We start from the raw sequence: 16,397 nt of genomic DNA, 5'->3' as shown, positions 1-16,397 counted from the left end.
CATAAAAGTATTCTAAGATAGTTGACTGTCGATTAACCTAAATTTTGCTAGATAATTCTGTTTTCTTTGCAAGTTTGATTTCTAATTTCATAATTTTTGAAGGATTGCCTGGACATCGTGAAGTTGAAGTTAAATATGTGGACTTTGGCAATACTGCAAAAATAACACTTAAAGAAATGCGTAAAATAAAGGATGAGTTTCTAAATCCCCCAGAGAAGGTAATCTACTTATTGTGAGTCATAGGTGCTGGTAACAATTTATCTTTTATTTGGAAACATCATTCTGACCTGCAGCTACCAGCTGCTATTGTATAGAAATCATTTTTATCATAGAAATGTTCTGTTAACTGACGTTTTTGTCCATAAATAATTTGATACATGGAATATAGAAAAGAGTTGCTGTCATTACTGTAATTTCCTATGTAGCAACTTTAAATTGTTAAAATGTCTGTATATCTTAGCAAATAAGAACTAATTATAAGTGTATATGTGTATGTATGTTTGTGTCTAAGTATTTACTGTCTACAGCTTTTAATATTATTTTAAAATATCTGTATAATGTAGTAGGAAGATGATGTATTTTATGAAAAAAACTCATCATAGAAGGTTTTTTACTGCAATTCCAGTTATGTTTAAGTATATATAACCTGTGCAAGAAAAAGATGTCTGGAAAAATAAAGTATCCTTTTCTTGGAATCCTCCTCCCCAGAGATAGGGAAGGTTAATGGGGCTTATTGTTAAACAATATTTTTCATTTTAAAAATGGGTAAAATATTGTAGGAAAAACTTGAAAATATAGATAAAAAGAATCATTCAGAACTATTGATTATTTATGATAAATATAGTTCTAAGATGCATCTTTATCATTTTTAACAATTATAGGATTAAGCAAATAATCCTATAACCCACGTTTTTCATTTAACAGCATATCATTAGTATCTGTAATTCTTTCAGTAGATGCTTGTTATATCGGCGTCTAAATGTGCAGTAATTCATTCAACCAAATGTTCTATTGATTCCAATTATTGGTATTTATAAATTATTTTATAGACAGCTTTTGCGCATTTATTTTTTAAATATATATTAAATTCAAACAGTGTTTTGTATGCAAAATTTTAATTCTAGAATAACTAGAAATTACATTTACTTTTTCTTAATGGTGCAATTTTGTTTGACACAGGCAATTAAATGTAGGCTGGCCTATATTGAACCATGTATAAGGACAAAGCAGTGGCCCAAAAAAGCTAAGGAAATTTTTGAAGAAAAGACTCAAGATAAATTTATGACATGTTCAGTCGTTAGTAAGCTGTTTCCATTTTTATTTGTTGATATATAATTGTATATAATTTTGAATAACATTATAATACAACATTTATCAGATCTAAGAACAAATTCAGTGTGTCATCAGTAAGAGTGGTGAGAGAGAACATTTGTTGAGAATTAGGTATAGTGGATATAGAGGCAGGCTCTAGAGTCTAAAATCAGTACAAAGCAAAAATTATCATTAAAGATCAAGTTATCCCAGGGTGCCTGGCTGACTTAGTTGGTGGAGTGTATGACAATTAATCTTGGGGATGTAGGTTCAAGCCCCATGTTGAAGGTAGAGATTACTTAAAATCTTAAAAAAAAAAAAAAAAAATCCAGGGCAGCCCCAGTGGTGCAGTGGTTTAGCGCCGCCTGCAGCCCAGGGCGTGATCCTGGAGACCCGGGATGTCGGGCTCCCTGCATGGAGCCTGCTTCTCCCTCTGCCTGTGTCTCTGCCTCTCTCTCTCTCTCTCTGTGTCTCTATGAATAAATAAAATAAAATAAAATAAAATAAAATAAAATAAAATAAAATAAAATAAAATAAAATAAAATAAAATAAAATAAAAAATAGTATAAAAAATCCAGTCATCCTGGACATGGCCTCTTGAAAGCCCTAAAGCCAGGAATTAACTTCTTGTATTTTAGTTTGCATTTTTGCAAGGGCACTATCCTGATTTTGATGTGATGGATGCTAAAGTTTAACGTGCAGGGAAATGAGGGGAGGTGAGACATAACTGGTAAATAGTTTTCTTTCTTTTTTTTTCATTTCATTTGACTTAAGTAAATTCAACTGTAGGCTCTCCATATTTTGAAAAAAAATCACTTCTTTTTTGGAGTGGTCTGGGTCCAGGATACAGGCTGACCACTAACTCACAATTTTGTAACCCAGCATGTTCTGAAAAGGAAGTGTTGAGTAGCAAAACCTGACCTGAATTGACATGAAGTATATATAGTCTTTATTTCCTATATAGTAAATATTCATATATTCCATTCCAGGATAGTAATGTATGTTTGTGGGCTGCTGCCTCAGAATCTGCTGGGGATATATTACAAAATATGTAATATATGTTTTATGTAGCTTTTCTTAATTTGAAGTTCTGAAACTTATCTGGCTGGAGGGGGTTTGGATGCAGAGGTGGGGGGAGGTGAGAGTCTTATTTATTTAGCTGTGTTGGTTAATAAGTACTAGTGCAGGACACACAAGATCATGTTTACTTAGGGTTGATTTATAGGAATTTCCAGGGTAATTTTTACTATATCTGTTCGTTCACATTTATCATACTCTCATTAAGTGAATCCAACCACCAGAAGAGACTGAGGCTTAGCAATCAGTTATATAATCTGGAACTGAGGGCAGCCCTGGTGGCGCAGCAGTTTAGTGCCGCCTGCAGCCCAGGGCGTGATCCTGGAGACCCTGGATCGAGTCCCATGTCAGGCTCTCTGCATGGAGCCTGCTTCTCCCTCTGCCTCTCTCTCTCTCTCTGTGTGTCTCTATGAATAAATAAATAAAATCTTTAAAAAAATAATAATCTGGAACTGATGGCATATCAGTGATAATTTATCCACATTGTTGATATGAGAAATTGTTCTGAAGAAATAGTTTCTTTAGGGAGGAACGTGGTTATAGATATTGCATCCTCAGTCAATAACGTTTTTGTACCTGGCTTTCCTGATGTGAGCAGTAAGGACTAAGAAGCCCTTAATTTACTGCTCACATCAGAGAAGCCAGATATTTAATATAGAATAGTCCTCCCTCTTGTGGACTACCCATCAAGACCTGACTTTCTTTCTTGACTCCTTCTTTTTCTTATTCACTTAATTACTTGTTATACATATAACATCCAACACCAGTCACAACATAGTTATTAGGCTAGATCATTCATTTGAGCAGGGCCTCCTGGCACTCCTTAAATCTAAAAGATCTCACCCCATTAATCTGCACAATGATGAGATTGAGAGTTTAAGACATTAATAGTAAAATGAACTACCATAGATGAGAAGGGGAGTCTTCCATTAATATGCATTGTTACCTTATAAAGCAAGGGATATTTAAATTTTAATTAGCAGAGCAGGGAAGGTGGTATAGGTACAGAACATGGAAAGTTGGCCCTGTTGGAATAAATAAAGGACCTCATGTATGGGAAATATGAAGTCAACTAAAGGGAACACAAGAGATGGAAAAGTAAGGAGATGAAAATTTATTGAGACTCAGCATTGCTTAGCTTTTTATTTTTAGATATGTCTGGCCCATTGAAAAGTAGGAATTATTTTTAGGATCTTGACAGAAGTTTACTAAAATGTATTTTTATGACTAGATAATAAATACAGGGTACTGGTAACAATTTATCTTTTACCTGCAGCTACCAGCTGCTATTGTATAGAAGGTGGTGTAAGCATAAACTACAATGAAGTATGTGTTTCCTAAAGAAATTCCTTAGTTGTTTATTCACATACATATTAGGCAAGTTCTCTGTGCTATGTACCATAAGTAAGTAAACAGACATATGAGATATAAACTTTACCCATAGGTAGACTGTCAGTTTGGTTTAAGAAATAGATCTAAATAGTCTATTGAAGTAACCAACATATTTCCTAAAAGAAATTAAAAGTTAAATGGTTTGTCCTAAAAATACAGGGATGGGGGAAAAAATCCAGGTTCCAATCTGTAGTTGAGGAATCTATATTGAGTTTGTGTTGTTTTAAACCTTATGCCATTCTTACAAAAGCTGTAAAGGTTTGCAAAAGCTGTAAACGTTTGCAGATAATCATTGACCTAAATTTCATTCTTATGTCCTCTGGAACTTGGTTGAATTGAATAAAATAGTTTAAAAATGCATCAGAACACCTCTCCAATGAATATATGTCAATTTATATGTTTCTGAATTTAAAATCTTTAAATTGTTTTTTGACTTGTTATAGAACAGTACACAATCATCTAAAATGAAAATTTTGTCAATTTGCATATGCTACAGATAACATGGACACTTGTTTTATGTTTGCAAAATGCTACTCTTATCCCTAAAACTACACATCTGCAAAATGAAATTGTTTCTAGTTTTTTTTAATTGCCTCATTTAGTATGTTTTATGTCGTATTTATTTTTCTCCAAACTCCTCTTAATATTTTACAGAAATTCTGGAAGATAATGTGCTCTTAGTTGAGCTTTTTGATTCTCTTGGTGCTCCAGGAATGACTCCTACTAGTGTAAATGACCAGCTTGTCAAAGAGGGCCTAGCATCTTATGAAGTAGGGTAAGTAAGCCTGTAAACTTTGTTAGTCCATATATAACAGTTTATTTGCAAGAAGGGAAACTGGTATAGCATTCCCTTTAGGATATCTGCTTAGCTTTGGGAGTATTCCCCTGCTCTTGGGTTAGGAAAAATAATTGTAGTCATTAATCTAATGGAAAGTAGAATGCCTTTTCCCTCCCTCCTTAAGGGACCCCCAAAACCAAGATTTGCTCCTAGGGATTGAAGGTACTTCTAAGAAAAGAGGAATGGCATCTTATTTCTAGGTGGAACATCTGCTTTGGCAGCCCTTTGTGCTTTTTTGAGAAGGGAATTAGGTGGAGAAATGGCACAATAGGGTAGTTAGTGGTAGAATTAGCCCACATTCCCATTTGGAGAAATGTAAATTTTTTCCTGGGTTCAAGTGGATACTTTGAATAAAAACAAGAGTTGAGTCATTGTACCTAGTACTCAAGACAGACTAGTGGTTGAAGCAACCCTGAAGCAAAACAGCAGAGTGGTGGTGAGGAGGGGTGGGAGGGTTTGGAGTTAAGACAAAACAATGCTTTCACAATACAGACTTGTGCAGTAAGGGTGTCCCTGGAAGGACCTTCTGATGAATTCCCACATACCCCTCTCAAGAAAGCAAATATTTGATAGCACTCACACATAAGGTCTGTCAGGGTAAGCCAGAGAAGCAGAAACCTGTAGGTACATGCTGAGCATGTGGTCCTGCTGTCCCTCCCTGCCCTAACACTGGAGGAGCTGTAAGCTAGAGAGGGCCTGTCGTTTTCCCAATGTAGGCACTAAGTAAGGGAAGAGAAAGAGATGAGAGGAAACATTTAAATATATTGGACTGAGGGACGCCTGGGTGCTCCTTGGTGAAGTGTCTGACTCCTGATTTCAGCTCAGGTCATGATCTCAGTTGTGAGATTGAACCCCACATCAGACTTCATGCTCCATGCTAGGTATGGAGCCTGCTGAAAATTTTCTCTCTCTCTCCCTTTGCTCTCTGTATCTCTCTCCCTCTGCCCCACCCTGCCTTCTCTTTCTCCCTCTCTTTACAAAAAAACAAAACAAAACAAAAAAATATATATATACGTATGTATATAGAGAGTGTGTGTGTGTGTTGGGGGGGGGAGTTCTTTTTTTAAAAGTCAGGGTTATTGAGGTGAATACAATACAATTCACCTTTTTACATATACAGTCATTTAACCATTATCACAGTCAAATACAGAATATTTCTATCACCACAAAAAGCTCCTTGGGCATCTTTGTAGTTATTTCTCTTCCTCCACACCCAGATCTTGGCAATTACTGATATAATTTGTATTTCTATAATTTTTACTTTTCCACCACTTCTTATAGAGTCGTAGTGTATTTTGCCTTTTGTGTATGGCATGTTTCATTTAGCTTAATGCTTTTGAGATGCATCCATGTTGCACACATCAGTAGTTTTTATTGCTCACTACTGTCCTGTTGTCTGGGTATACCACAATATTATACATTCCCTACTGGTGAAATGTTGTACATTCCCAATGTTAGACACTGGTGAAATCTTACACATCCCTAATTTGAGCTATTTCCAGTTGGAGAGATTTAATGAATAAAGGTGTTGTAAAGGACCTGCATACAAGTCCTTGTATGTAGACATATGTATGTATTTTCTCTTGAGTATATATATATACACCTAGGAGCGATTGCTGCTTGTAAGTGGGTTATTTTTTCTATATTTAATCTAATGCCCCACCTACATTATCGCCTTCATAATTTTGGCACAAATCTGACACCATATAACTTTATCCATTTAATATTTTGATATGTATACCTAAAAGAAAAAGATTTTTTAAATTACATTATTATTTTATTGTTTTTTTAAAAGATTTTATTTATTTATTCGTGAGAGACAGAGAGGCAGAAACAGATAGAGGGAGAAGCAGGCTTCATGCAGGGAGCCTGACATGGGACTCGATCCCAGATCTCCAGGATCACGCCCTGGGCTGAAGGCGGCGCTAAACCGCTAAGCCACCTGGGCTGCCCAGAAAAAAAATTTTTTAAGAAAAGACATGTTTTTTTTAACTTTATAAGAAACTGCCACATGTTTTCTAAATTGGCTGTATCATTTTGGGTTTCCACTAGCAATTTTGAGAGTTCTGTTTGTTCTGTAGCCTTGCCAGCACTTGATTTAATCATTTTGTGTTTACATCGGCCCTTCTAAAAGAAATATAGTGGTTTTTCATAGTGGTTTGATTTTAATGACACTAAGGATCTTTTCATATGCTTATTTGCCATCGATGTCTCTTCTTTGATGAGGTTTCTTTTCAAATGTTTTATGTTTTTGTAAAATCATGTTGCTTATTCTTGAAATGTGAAAGTTCTTTAATACATATTCCAGATACAAATTCTTCATCAGATCTTTTTGCTTTGCAAATATTTTTTTCCAATCTGTGGCTTCTTAACAGTGTCTTTCAAAGAGAAGTTTCTGGCTTTGAAGTCAACTTTGGCAATTTTTCTTTTCATAATTCAGGCACTTCGCACTGTAAGATCTCTTTACCCAACTCAAGGTCATAAAGATTTTCTCGTATGTATTCTTCCAAAGTTTTATAGTTTTAGATTTCATATGTAAGTCTGTCATCCTTTTTATTTTGTTAAATAAACTTTATTTTTTGGAACAGTTTTAGGTTCTCAACACTGAGCACAGGGATTTCTCACCTCCTGGCTCCCCCAATGGGCACAATCTCCCCACAGCCCCAAAATGGTACATTTATTAATATCACTGAAACTACATTCACATATCATAATCCAAAATCTGTAATTTACTCACTGTACATTCTGTGGACTTTGACTAAATGTATGATGACATGATCCCCCATTATAACATCAGAGTATTTTCACTGTCCTAAAAATCCCTTGTGTTTTGTCTTTTCATCCTTCCCTCCCCTCTAATTCCCCTCTAATTCCTGAGAGCCACTGATTTTTTTTTCTGCCTCTATCATTTTGCCTTTTCCAGAACATCATATAATTGGAGTCATATAGTATATAGCCTCAGATTGGCTTATTATTTCACTTAGTAGTAGGCATTCAAATTTCCCCCTATCTTTTCATGGTTTTGATAACTCATTTCTTTCTAGCACTGCATAATAATCCATTGTCTGGATGTACCACAGTTTGTTTATCCATTCACCTACTAAAGGACATCTTGGTTGCTAACAGATTTTGGTAATTTTGAATACAGCTGCTATAAACATCCATGTGCAGGTTTTTATGTAGACAGAATCTTTCCATCAATACCAAGGAATGTGATTGCTGGGTTGTGTGGTACAATGTATCTAGTTGTGTAAGAAACTGCCAAACTGTCTTCCAAAGCAGTTGTACCATTTTGCATTCACACAAGCAATGAGTGAGTATTCCTGTTGCCTCAAATCCTCACCAGCACAGCATTTTAGATTTTGGTTATTCGATTATATGTGTAGTGATAGTATTTCATTTTTGTTTTAATTTGTGTTTCCATGATGACATATGATGTGGAGCATCTTTTTACACGCTTATTTGCTATCTTTATATCTTCTTTGGTGAGGTTCCTCTCAATGTTTTGGAGCCATTTTTTAAGTGAGTAACTTTCTTATTGAATTTTAAGTGTTCTTTGTATATTTTGGATAATAGTACTTTATGATGTATATCTTTTGCAGATATTTTCTCCAAGTATGTGGTTTTCTTTTCATCCTCTTGATAGTGTCTTTCAAAGAGTAGATATTTTTAATTTCAGTGAAATTCAACTTCTCAGCTCATTCTTTTATGAGTCGTGGAATAAAGCTATTTTTAAACTTTAAATTTTTCCCCTTTGTTTTAAGCAGCTTTAGGGAATAAGGCATTTATTAGATGAATAATCCAAGAAAACATCATAGGATCAGAGGAAAACAGCAAGCCCCCATCACCTCACTTTGTTATGCCATTGTTATAGGGGAGCACTAAAGCTAAAACAAAACTCTCTTCCACAGTAAGCAAAATAAATTTTGGAAAGAAGAGTTCTTTGTGACAGTGTAGCAACTTTCCTGGAGGAGTAGCATTCTATAAAATACATAAGGAGCTCTCTAGCTTTTAAAATAAAATTTCCGTGCCTTTTGCACCTCTCCATATATATTCATTCTCCTTACATGTATTCAAATATTGAGAATTTTCTAGTTACAAATTATACATTTAGTTACTAAATTGACTAAAAGATAGTAGTAATGACATTCACTGACTTGAGAAGCTTCCCATTCCTACAGTTTGTTTTAATTAAAATCATGAAATATTTTACCTCTCATTTATCCAAACTGTTTTTTTAAAAAATCAAAGTCATACAGTTTTAACTAAGTTTTTTTTTTCCAGTGCACATTAATTTAATAAGCCACCAGATTTGAGCATATAATCAATTATGGATGTTTAGTTTTTGTAACCAAAAAAGTATTAAATACATGTATATGTATTGTTTCTCTGGAAAGAATCATAAAATTCAAATTTTTAAATTTTAGACCTTATATATAATACATTCTCAAAAATTAATATTTATCTTTTAAAAGCCTATTAATGTACCAGTGTATACACACACCAAAATGACTGTTAAAAAAAAAGAAAAAAATAACATGTATTGGTGAGAATATAGAGAAATTTGACCCTTGCACATTATTGGGAATATAAATGGTGAAGCAAGTGTGGAAAACAACTTTGAAGATTCCTCAAAAACTTAAATATAGAATTACCACATTACCTAGAAATTCCATTCCTGGATATATATACCCAAAAGAATTGAAAACAGGTATTCAAACAAACACATGTACATATATATTCATAGTAGCCAGAAGGTGGAACCACCCTGTATGTCTATCAGCAGTTAGATAAACAAATTGTGGTAGATAGCCATACAATGGAATATTATCCAGCCTTTAAAAAGGAATTAGGGCAGCGGTTTAGCTCCGCCTGCAGCCCAGGGCGTGATCCTGAGACCCGGGATCAAGTCCCACATCGGGCTCCCTGCATGGAGCCTGCTTCTCCCTCTGCTTGTGTCTCTGCCTCTCTCTCTCTCTATATATATATATCTCATGAATAAATAAAATCTTAAATAAAAATAAAAAGGAATTAAATTTTGGGGTAGCTCAGTAAGTTAAGCATCCTATTCTTGATTTTGACTCAGCTCATGATCTCAGGATTGTGCGATTGAGCCCTGCATTGGACTCCATACTGAGTGTGGAACCTGTGTAAGATTCTTTCTCTCCTTGTCCTTTTGCCCCTCGCCCCTAAATGAATGAATGAAATTTTAATTAATTAAATTTTGATATGTTATAATATTGATACACCTGGAAAATTTTATGCTAAGTGAAATAAGCCAAATACAAAAGGTCATACTGTATGATTCCCTTTATATGAAATATCCAAAATAGTTAAATCCATGGAGACAGAATATAGAGTGGTGGTCAACAGGAGTTGAGGGGAGAGGATTATGGGTAGCAACTGCTTTAGGGAGATTTTGTTTTGGAGTGATAGAAATGTTTTGGAACTAGAGGTGTAATGGTTGTGCAACATTGTGAATGTACTAAATGCTACTAGATTGCTCACTTCAAAATACTTTTATGTGAATTTCATCTCACTTTTTAAAATGTTTTTAAGTCTATTAGCTATAGATTCCGTTCAAACTAGGGACACCTGGGTGGCTCAGCAGTTGAGCGTCTGTCTGCCTTTGACACAGGGCATGATCATGGGTCTAGGGATCGAGTCCTGCATCGGGCTTCCTGCATGGACCCTGCTTCTCTGCCTATGTCTCTGCCTCTCTGTGCGTCTCTCATGAATAAATAAATAAAATCTTTAAAAAAAAAAAAAAAGTTCAACTCAAGCTATGTGAAAATTCCAGCAGACCTTTTTTAGAAATTGACAAGATTTCAAATTTTGTATGTAAATGCAAAATGCATAAAATAAACAATTTTGAAAAAAAGTTGAAGGACTTCCACTTGCCAGTTTCAGAATTTAATATAAAGAAAGCTACGACTACCAAGACAGTGTGATACCAACATAGACATCTATAGATGAATGAATAGAATTGACTGTTGGGAAATAAATCCTTAATTTATAATTAATTGACTTTTTAAACAAAGGCACAAAGGCAATTCATTAGAAAAAAGATAAGTGTTTTCAACAAATGATGCTATGACAATTGGATATCCAGCAGCAAAAACAGATGAACATAGCCCTTATCTCACACCATGCACAAAGTTCACTCAAAATGAATTATACTCTTAACAGCTAAAACAAAACTTCTAGGAGGAAATCTTTAGGAATGTAAATTGGGTAAAGATTTCTTAGTTATGACACCAGAAGCACAATTCATCAAAATTCAAAACTAGTGTACTTTGAAAGACAGTATTAAGGGAAAGACAGTGACAAAGTGAGAGAAAATATTTGCCAAACATGGCCCATAAAGGACTTAAGAACCTCCTACAACTTTAGAAGACAAATAATTCAACCCTCTAATAAATGGGCACAAAATATAAGCAGATATTTACCAAAGACGGTATGTAATTGGCTATTAAGTACATGAAAAGATGTATAACAATTTTAATCATTAGGGAAATGCAAATTAAAACCACCATAAGATATCCTTTCTCCCCCACTAGAGTAGCTATTACTTATAAGACAATTATAGATGTTGGTGAAGATGTGTAGTAACCCTCAGAACTGTCAGGGATGTAAAAGGTATATATAGGGATGTATAGCTTCTTTGGAAAATGGTTTACAAGTTTCTCCAAAAGCTATACATAAAATTACCACACAACCCACCAATTCCACTCCTCGGTACCTATCCAGGAGAAATGACAACATATGTTTATATACAAATGTATAAGCAAATGTTCATAGCAGCATCATTCCGAATAGCCAAATACTGGAAATTATGTAAATATCCATGGAGTGGTGAATAGACAAAATACTATATATTCATATAATGGAATACTATTTGGCCATTAAAAGGAATAAACTACCGACGCATCTACATCATAGATAAACTTCAAATTTTAAGCTAAGTAAAAGAAGTCAGATACAAGAGATTGTATATTGTATGATTCCATCTATATGGTATGCCCAGAAAAGACAAGTTTATACACATAAAAAGTTTATTAGGTGATGCCTTGGCCTAGGGGTTAGAGATTTCACTGTAAATGGAAATGAAGGATCTTTCTGGAGAGGTGAGAATCTTGTAAAACTACATATAATGATGGTTACACCATTTGATAAAGTTAACTAAAAATCGTTGAACCATACAATTTAAATGGGTGAACTTTTTTTTTGCGTGGAAAATATACCTCAGTGAAGTTTTTAAAAGCCCATTAGCGAGTTTTCTCTTTCTGTTATTTGGTTGTATAAACAGATGTTTATATGCTTGTTACATTGTAGCAAATGCTATACCTAGTGATGAATAAGGGTGGTTTGTGCCCTCAAGGAGCTGAGTATGTAGTAGGAAGGTGAGATGGTCAAGCTTACCATTTCAGTGTGATAGGGACTCTGCTAAGGGTAGTTACACTATTGCGGGATTTCTAGAGGGTTTACCACTGGAGATTTTACCTAAACTGAATTCTGTAGTACAACTGGGAGTAAAAGTCTATACATGAGTTCATCAGCAAACTTTGCATTTTTAAACTGTTTTGAAAATAGAAGTTTGGTTTTTAGGTTGTGTGTGTGTGTGTGTGTGTACTTTGGTAGTGTTTAACCCTTTTTAAAATTTTGTTTGTTTAACCCTTTTTTAAAGAAAGAAACTAAAACTATTAATATCAAAACTGGGAAACTGAATCGTAGCTAAAATTTGTTCATCTCTAGATCTAAGTAAATACAAATATTTGCAAACTACTCTGTTTTGCTAATGGGTTTGTTTTTTATTTTTTTAGATATACCGTCAAGGATAATTCCAGAAAGCATATTGAAGTATGGGATCCTTCTCCAGAAGAAATTATTTCAAATGAAGTAAACAGCTTAAATCCTGTGTCTGTAAAATCTCTACCCAATGAGAATCTCCAATCACTTTATAATAAGGAACTGCCTGTACATATCTGTAATGTGATATCTCCTGAGAAGATTTATGTTCAGTGGTTATTAACAGAAAACTTACTTAATAGGTATAACATATAAGGAAACTATGTGTATTACCCATGGGCTCTTTTCTATATTTTGTTTCAAAGATCTAAAAATTATAATGTAGAATTTTAAAAGTAAAATTATTTCAGCTAAACAGTCATTTAAAAACTAGTTAAAAGTATACATAGTATCTTTACTGGTTATTTTTTCACTGTATTGGAATTAGTCATTCGACAAATACTTATTGAGCACCTATTATTTGACAACCAGTACTCTAGGTCTTGGGGATATAGTGGTAAAAACATTTCAAGTCTTTGCTATCATGAAGCTTAAGTTCTAGTAGAGGGAAGGACAATGGACAAATAAAAAATATATATTACATATATACTGTAGATGATGACAAAGACAATAGAGAACAAGCAGTTGAGGAGGAAGTCAATTTGGATAATCAGGGAAGACCTCAAGAAGACAGTGACATTTGAAATAAATCCTGATGGAAGGGAGGGAATAAGCCATGAGGATATCTGGAGGAAGATCATCTCACATAGAGGGAAGAGCTAGTTAAAGACCTTGCGGTGGAAATATACTTGGGTATTCAAGCAAGAACAGGGTACCCAGTTTGGCTGGAGTAGAATGGGTAAGGAGGGACAGTAGAAAATAACTTGGTCAGAGAATTATATAAGAAAAAATTTGAAACTTAATTTTTTTTCTTTATATAGTTTAGAAGAGAAGATGGTAGCTGCATATGAAAACTCAAAATGGGAACCTATTAAATGGGAAAATGATATGCACTGTGCTGTTAAGATCCCAGATAAAAATCAGTGGCGAAGAGGCCAGATCATCAGAATGGTTACAGACACATTGGTAGAGGTAAATGAAGAGTTAAAAATAGTAATCATGAAGGTGAATGCATTCAGTGTTTTTATCCTAAATTTTTTAAATTGAATTTTGATTATGCTATTCAGTTTGCAAAATATATTTTGAATATTGTTTTTCCACAGACTCAAAGTTCTTGCTTTCATAGGTCTTACTGTATGACGTGGGTGTTGAACTAGTCGTGAATATTACATGTTTACGAGAACTTCAAGAAAACTTAAGGACAATAGGAAGATTATCTTTGGAATGCGCTCTTGTTGATATAAGGTAGTTACTTGCTGAATAAATTTTCTCACTGTTGAATAATTATAAATCTTTCTTTTTGGATGGGTTCTTGTCAATTTTCATTTTGCTAACATCCTGAAGTTTCATAAATCTAGTTAATTTTGAGGTCTTAAGAGAGAAAGATAAAAGTTCAGAAGCACATAAATTTTAGTGGTACTAAAGAATAGAGATAAGTCAGTGTGATTGGTATTTAGGTAGAATTCAAAGTGTTAAATATTAAAAAAAACTTGAAGGACATAGGCAGAAAGAAATAATATGTATTTCACAAGCGTAGCATTGCATGGAAAGCTAAAAATGCATAAATTACCAAAAAAGTGAATTAGGATTCTGGGAAAGTGGCATGAAATAGTTTTTGAGGGATCCCTGGGTGGCACAGCGGTTTAGCGCCTGCCTTTGGCCCAGGGCGCGATCCTGGAGACCCGGGATCGAATCCCACATCGGGCTCCCGGTGCATGGAGCCTGCTTCTCCCTCTGCCTATGTCTCTGCCTCTGTGTGTGTGTGTGTGTGTGTGTGTGTGTGTGTGTGTGTGTGAGAGAGAGACTATCATAAATAAATAAAAATTTAAAAAAATAAATAGTTTTTGAGTCTAGTAGAATTCTACCATAAACACAGAGCAACTTCGATAGCAAAACTAAAGACTGCACAATTTCTACAACAGAAGTAGACAAGTAGGCGGTTTCCCTCTAAGCTTCCAGATACACAGGTGTGGCAAACCATGCCCTAATGGATCCTTATGGTTATCAGCATTTGTATGGAATGAAAGCTGACTGGGAATGATATTGCACTGGAGCATGCAAGCCAATCTGAGAACAGCAACTAAGACTGAGAAGGGAGTAATGCAAGATGCTTTTCATAGTTAGATGCTAAAATCTAAAATGTGCCACAGTTTCATGGTACTGGAGCCTTAGCCATAAAACTTTTGGAAGTAAAATGATACTCTCTCTTCCATGACCTCATACTGAGTAGAAACTGTTGGGAATAGAGCCTAATTTGAGCGAGACAGACAACGGGGCAAACGAAAGAAAAGATGCAGACAAAAGTAGGAGAGAGGAGCAGGATCTCAGAATATGAGGCCATATTATCTGTCATTTTGGGAAAACACCACCAGAGAATTCTAGAGCCATGAAGCTAAGAAAGCAATTGTGATTCACTTCTTCCTTCTAAAAGCATAGGAAATTTTATTACACTTAAAGCATGAGCAAAAGAAAGAATTATAGTCAAATTCTATACAAACTGCTATGAGAAAAAAAAATTAAGAGCCAAATATATCCCTAAAGGTAATGGATACCCACCAAAAAGGCATGCTAACAAAACAATAAAACTGTAAATCTCAAAATGAACTAAAAATTTAGAAAATGATACTGAAGAACAACATAAAATTATAAAAACTCAGAAATAAGATTGATTATAGAAAAAGGAATATTTGAAATGAGAAATGACAACATTCAAGAATAGAAATAAAATCATATCAGAAATAGAGTAAACTAGAAAAAACACAAAAGCAAATACACAATAGATATTGCCTTAAGAGAAATGGAAAGGCAAAAAGGATGGTTTTAAAATTTAAAAAGAACAAAAATCTAAAAGATTTAAAAGATCCCTAAAATCAAAAAAAGGTCAACATATGTGTACTAGGAATCTCAAGAAAATTAAATAGAACAAAACAAATACTAAAAACTACAATTCAAGAAAGTGTTCCTAAAATAAAAGATGATTTAAAACTATATATTGAAGGGGCACATTGCATATCTTGAAAATTAATTCAGCAATGCTGACACTCAGATTATCTAATAAAATTATTAATTTATAAGAGAAAGAAGATCACACTGTCATCACCAGCACTTAATGCCAGATGGCAATGAAGTAACATTTTTAAAATACTCAAAGAGAGACGCCTAGGTGTCTCAGCAGTTGAGCGCCTACCTTCAGCCCAGGGCATGATCCTGGAGTCCTGGGATTGAGTCCCACGTTGGGCTCCCAGCATGTTTCTCTCTCTGCCTATGTCTCTGCCTCTGTGTGTGTGTGTGTGTGTGTGTGTATCTTTCATGAATAAATAAATTAAAATCTTTAAATAAAAATAAAATACTCGAAAATGGCAAGGTATGGGTTTTATATCCCCTCACACTGACCTTCTGTATAAAGACTACAGACAGAGTAGGAACCACTCCTGAGAAATCTGTAAAAGAACAAGCTTTAGTAAATCAACAGTGAGAGGATTTGATGTAAGAACTGGTGGTGAGTGTTACATTTATTTTACCTAAAGAACAAAGATAAAAAGATCATTGTAAGGAAGCAGTATGGTTTGGAAGGTAGATATGGCACAATTTTTAAAAATGTACCAAGAGGGATCCCTGGGTGGCCCAGCGGTTTGGCGCCTGCCTTTGGCCCAGGGCGTGATCCTGGAAGCCTGGGATCGAATCCCACATCGGGCTCCCGGTGCATGGAGCCTGCTTCTCCCTCTGCCTATGTCTCTGCCTCTCTCTCTCTCACTGTGTGCCTATCATAAATAAATAAAAATTTTAAAATGTACCAAGAAAGGAAAGTATGAAAAGAGGAATAAGCCTGCCTTTTGCCTTATTGTTATTAGCTAGGAGTAAGTACTTCCAG

At 34.7% G+C, this 16,397-nt stretch overlaps 1 protein-coding gene across 2 annotated transcripts in view; it reads left to right on the top strand.

Annotated features, from left to right (window-relative positions):
* The window catches only part of RNF17 (ring finger protein 17), a 116,236-nt gene that overhangs the window by 55,231 nt on the left and 44,608 nt on the right, over positions 1–16,397 (top strand). For both annotated transcript variants that reach the window (XM_038573546.1, XM_038573545.1), the window contains exons 17-22: positions 103–218; positions 1,180–1,300; positions 4,435–4,555; positions 12,442–12,669; positions 13,348–13,498; positions 13,653–13,771. In XM_038573546.1, the coding sequence (XP_038429474.1) occupies positions 103–218; positions 1,180–1,300; positions 4,435–4,555; positions 12,442–12,669; positions 13,348–13,498; positions 13,653–13,771 (856 nt within the window). The remainder of the gene's footprint in view (positions 1–102; positions 219–1,179; positions 1,301–4,434; positions 4,556–12,441; positions 12,670–13,347; positions 13,499–13,652; positions 13,772–16,397) is intronic.

The sequence above is a fragment of the Canis lupus genome, chromosome 25 (assembly GCF_011100685.1).
Source record: "Canis lupus familiaris isolate Mischka breed German Shepherd chromosome 25, alternate assembly UU_Cfam_GSD_1.0, whole genome shotgun sequence".
Lineage (NCBI taxonomy): Eukaryota > Metazoa > Chordata > Mammalia > Carnivora > Canidae > Canis > Canis lupus.
The sequence above is the reverse complement of the archived record's forward strand: the minus strand, read 5'-3'. Positions and strand labels throughout refer to the sequence as shown.